This window comes from Macadamia integrifolia, unplaced genomic scaffold, assembly GCF_013358625.1.
Source record: "Macadamia integrifolia cultivar HAES 741 unplaced genomic scaffold, SCU_Mint_v3 scaffold90, whole genome shotgun sequence".
NCBI lineage: Eukaryota > Viridiplantae > Streptophyta > Magnoliopsida > Proteales > Proteaceae > Macadamia > Macadamia integrifolia.
Genome location: NW_024870574.1, coordinates 180,662 through 184,910, shown reverse-complemented (window position 1 = coordinate 184,910; position 4,249 = coordinate 180,662). Strand labels below are relative to the sequence as shown.

At 41.8% G+C, this 4,249-nt stretch overlaps 1 protein-coding gene across 1 annotated transcript; it reads left to right on the top strand.

Moving 5' to 3' along the window:
- The first annotated feature begins 706 nt into the window (after window positions 1–706).
- LOC122070380 (pentatricopeptide repeat-containing protein PNM1, mitochondrial) lies at window positions 707–2,851 on the top strand. The gene has a single exon (XM_042634526.1). The coding sequence runs from the start codon at window positions 804–806 to the stop codon at window positions 2,406–2,408; it is 1,605 nt and encodes a 534-aa protein (XP_042490460.1). The 5' UTR covers window positions 707–803; the 3' UTR covers window positions 2,409–2,851.
- Window positions 2,852–4,249: the final 1,398 nt, after the last annotated feature.

Sequence of the window (4,249 nt, the reverse complement as noted above, 5' to 3'; positions counted from 1 at the left end):
GGTGGTCTAATTCACCTATTCACATAATCTCCCTTTCTCTTGTAGGTGTTAAAGTCTCTCACTCTTTCACCATGGTATTAGAGCAGACTTGATTGTGTCCTTTGCTTCTCTCAATACCAAAGGCATGTTGCAAAGGAGCTTCAGCACAAACTAGGGTTTTGAAAAACAAGAATTGGTGATGGAACCGGTCTTTGCCAATTCCGATTCAAGTTGAATTGGAATTGACATGAATCGGCCTCAAGAACCCTAAAATTGTTCATTTGACCTGAAAACCCACATATTCAAGGGAGTATTTCGCTTTGATTTGGTTCAACCTATTATGATGCGAATTGATCAACTCCCAATCTAATTCAACGATTTTTTGAACCTATGAGAAAGACAAAGATAAAGGTAGGTTTGGTGTGGTTTAGTTCTGATAGGCGATTGTTGATCCAATTGGAAGTAGAGATTAAAGCTACAATAGGTCGAGTTGGGTTGACCTTGATTGCCACTAATCATGGGGAGGGAAAAGGGAGATATAGAGGTTGGGCTAGATTATGGAGAAGAAAGAAGAAGAGAACGGACAGGCTCAACCCAAAGCCTCAACCCTGCTTGGATATCTCAGCCCAGGCTTGCTCGTGTTCAAGGTGGGTTCGAATCGGAAGGGCCAAACTTGCAAGACCCTCGGGGAACTCAAATAAAGTGGCCCACATTATACACCGTTACTTCCATCTAATATCTATAGCCAAACACTTCAGCTTATTGAAGGCTGATGAAGAAGACTCGTGCTTGTTCTCTGCGCTCCCGTCTCAAACACTTGGACGATGTCGAGACCTCCGTCGATGTTGACGGCTCTGCAACTACGAAAGCTTCTACTTCGTTGCTTTTCTTCTTCGGCCAGAGCTCATGAGCTCCCTCAACCTCCAACTCCCCTTCCCTTGCTCCAACGCTCTTCCCTCTCTTCCCTGCTTGGGTGTCCTTTGACGAGAGGAGCTCATGATAATCTTCCACACCCCTTCTTTCCTTCCTCTAGAACCCTAGAAACCCAACCTTCGCGCCACAAAGGAAAAGTGATTCAAGATGAGGATCAGATTGCTCAAGCAATCTCACAGGAGCTCAAAGACCCTAACACAGAGTCTCTCTCGCTGAACCAGAGACTCGATCTCCATTTCTCTCACATTCGTCCAACTCCTTCGTTGCTACTTCGAGTCCTCAATCAATCTCCAGATGCTGGTCGTACAGCCCTAGGGTTTCATCAATGGCTTTCGATTCGACCGGGTTTCAAGCAGGACGACGAGACGACTTCATACCTAGTCGATTACTTGGGCCGCAGGAAGGATTTCAAGGCAATCCATGATGTCCTCGTCAAAGCTCGCGGCGTCACTGGTTGCAAAACCCTAGCTTCATCCATCGATCGTCTTGTCAGAGCAGGTAGACCTACGCAAGCTGTCTCTTTCTTTCAGAAGGCGGAGGTCGACTACGGTTTTGTTCGCGATCGTGAATCTCTTAAACTGGTCCTATCAGCACTCTGTGAACATGGTTTTGCTAGTTATGCGGAGAAGATGGTGAAGGATCTCGCGAATGAGTTCTTTCCTGATGAGTCTATATGTGATCTGCTCATCAAGGGATGGTGTGTAGATGGGAAAATCGATGAGGCGAGGAGATTGGCAGGAGAGATTTATCGTGGTGGATTTGAGCTTGGTCCAATGGCTTACAATGCGATGCTTGACTGTGTATGTAAACTTTGCAGGCTTAAGGATCCTTTCAGGCTCCAGTCTGAAGCCGAGAAGGTTCTGCTTGATATGGATATCGCTGGACTGCCACGCAATGCGGAGACTTTCAATGTGCTTATAACTAATTTGTGCAAGATTCGTAAGACCTCAGACGCACTTAACCTGTTCGACAGAATGGGCGAGTGGGGTTGTTCTCCTGATTGCACAACTTTTCTTGTCCTCACGAGGAGTCTCTATCAAGCTGCGAGGATTGGTGAGGGGGATGAGATGATTGACAGGATGAAATCTGCAGGGTATGGGGTTGATCTCGACAGGAAAGCATATTATGGATTCCTTAAAATCTTGTGTGGAATTGAACGAATTGAGCACGCGATGAAAATATTTAAGATGATGAAGCAGGATGGCTGCAAACCTGGGATCAAGAGTTATGATTTGCTGATGGGGAAATTGTGTGCTCATGGTATGGTTGATAGAGCAAATGCTCTATTCAATGAAGCGAAGAGGAGAGGGTTACCTGTAACCCCCAAGGTGTATAAGTTGGATGCAAGATTTGCGAAGAAGCCTAAGGTGAAGAAGAGTGAGAAGCTGAAGAGGTTGACATTGCCAGAGAAAATGGCATTGAAGAGGAAGCGTCTAAGAAAACTCCGATTGAGCTTCGTGAAGAAACCAAAGAAAATGATGCGGCGGGCATATTGATCACATCCAGAGTTTGTATGAGGTGAACAGTTATCAATTAATGCAGCACAATGGATCAAAGTTCGTTTGAAGAATTTTAAGCATTGTGTGCTTCTTGGTGCTTTTCTTTTAGTTATGGAAACTGTAGAGATCAATATTTGGTTTAGAATAGATTCATTCAGCTCACAATATTGTTTCTTCGACATGCATTTTGTGATTTTATACTTAGCAAGTGATAAATGCCTCTGCCAGCATTTTAATCCATGCCTCACTTTATACATTGGAAGGCACATGAACCTTGCCTTGCCAAGTGATTAATTTTTTTTGGCAGTATACATTGGCAGTTTAATAAGTTGATGCTTTGCTTCCATGGATGATCTTTTTTGGAAGGGGTCCAATGCTATGTATGAATGTCTTGGCTTAAATTTTGTCCTTACATCTCAAGAAAGTGTTTTTTCTGTTCTTATCTTCTTGCTGATGGTATTCATATTTCTCAGCTGTCAATGACACTGAGCATCCTGGAGTAGATATTATTCATTCTTCATCTTTTTATTGATTCAAGTCAATCTAATGCGATTCAAAAACATCTGTTATATGAGAATTGTAATGAAACTAACCTTAGAGGAGAAATCTTAAAATTACATGTCCGCATCATTATTTGTACTGTACTTCATTGAAGTTTTGGCTAATAGAGTTCCTACAACCCTGATCAGCTATTCATCTTGATCACCTTTTGGGTCTTCATGATGTGTGGCATTGCTTGGTCTTTAGCAATAGCACTGTTGCATCTGATGAAAGGTTTGGATGATTATGACTTAGAGTTCTCCCTTCTATGGCTTGCATTTGTTCATGGAATCATCACACCTGAAGGCTATGTTTGGTTGGAAGGGGAATTAAAGGGAAGGGAAGTGAAATTTTCATACTTAAAAGAGAAATATATGTAATCACTACTCCATGTGACTTTAACGCTAATTTCAAATCATTTCATATTTGGTTATAAAATTTCACTTTACTTTGCATTCAAAACCCTTTGCTATAATATGTAAAATAAAAAATACATGTAAAATATATCATTACTAAATATGGCTAAAAAATTCAAGTAGTTTATACAATCACATGGGATAATGATTGTAAACATTATTTTTTAAAGTACGAAAATTTCATGTCCCTTTCCTTTAAATTCCCATTGCAATCAAACAGAGCCAAAGGGGATTGAGTAGTAGGAGTTGTAAAGATGAAGAGACTTGCCACCTGTGTCTGGCGGGGTGAGTGTAATTATCATTCCATTACCCTGCACTGGGACTAGATTTATACAATGAGATTTGGTTCAATGCAATCCCATCTAACAATCTACGTCCAGGTAAAACATAGGTAAACATAGTTGGGTTGAGCCATATCTTACTAGAGAACTTTGGCTACAAAAATCATCCGGTCTTTGGCAGTTATGTCTAATCTCCAAATCATAAAAACTAAATGATAAGTGCATTCTGTCAACAAACTATATCAAACTATGAAAAAGAATAGAAGCTATGGTTTAGGGTTGTGCATTTAGGCTTCTTTGGGGTGTTGCAGCTGACGTACAGGAGGAGTGGGTGGAGATGTTGAGTGAAAACCTAAAAGAGCATTAAAATTATACCAAGAGAGGTTTCAGATAGGCACAACACCCAACACTTGAGGCAAGGGCTGTGATTGGCAGAAGGCTATTGTAGAGCTCTCTACCTGCTTCCACTGGGACTTCATTTGGCAATGTGTGTGAAGTTGACTGGCATTACGCCTTGTCACGGAAGGCTGAGGATTTCGGGTAACCTATCGGGATGGCCTTGACCTCCTTTCCTCCTGCACACAAACACTTTTATCGCCCA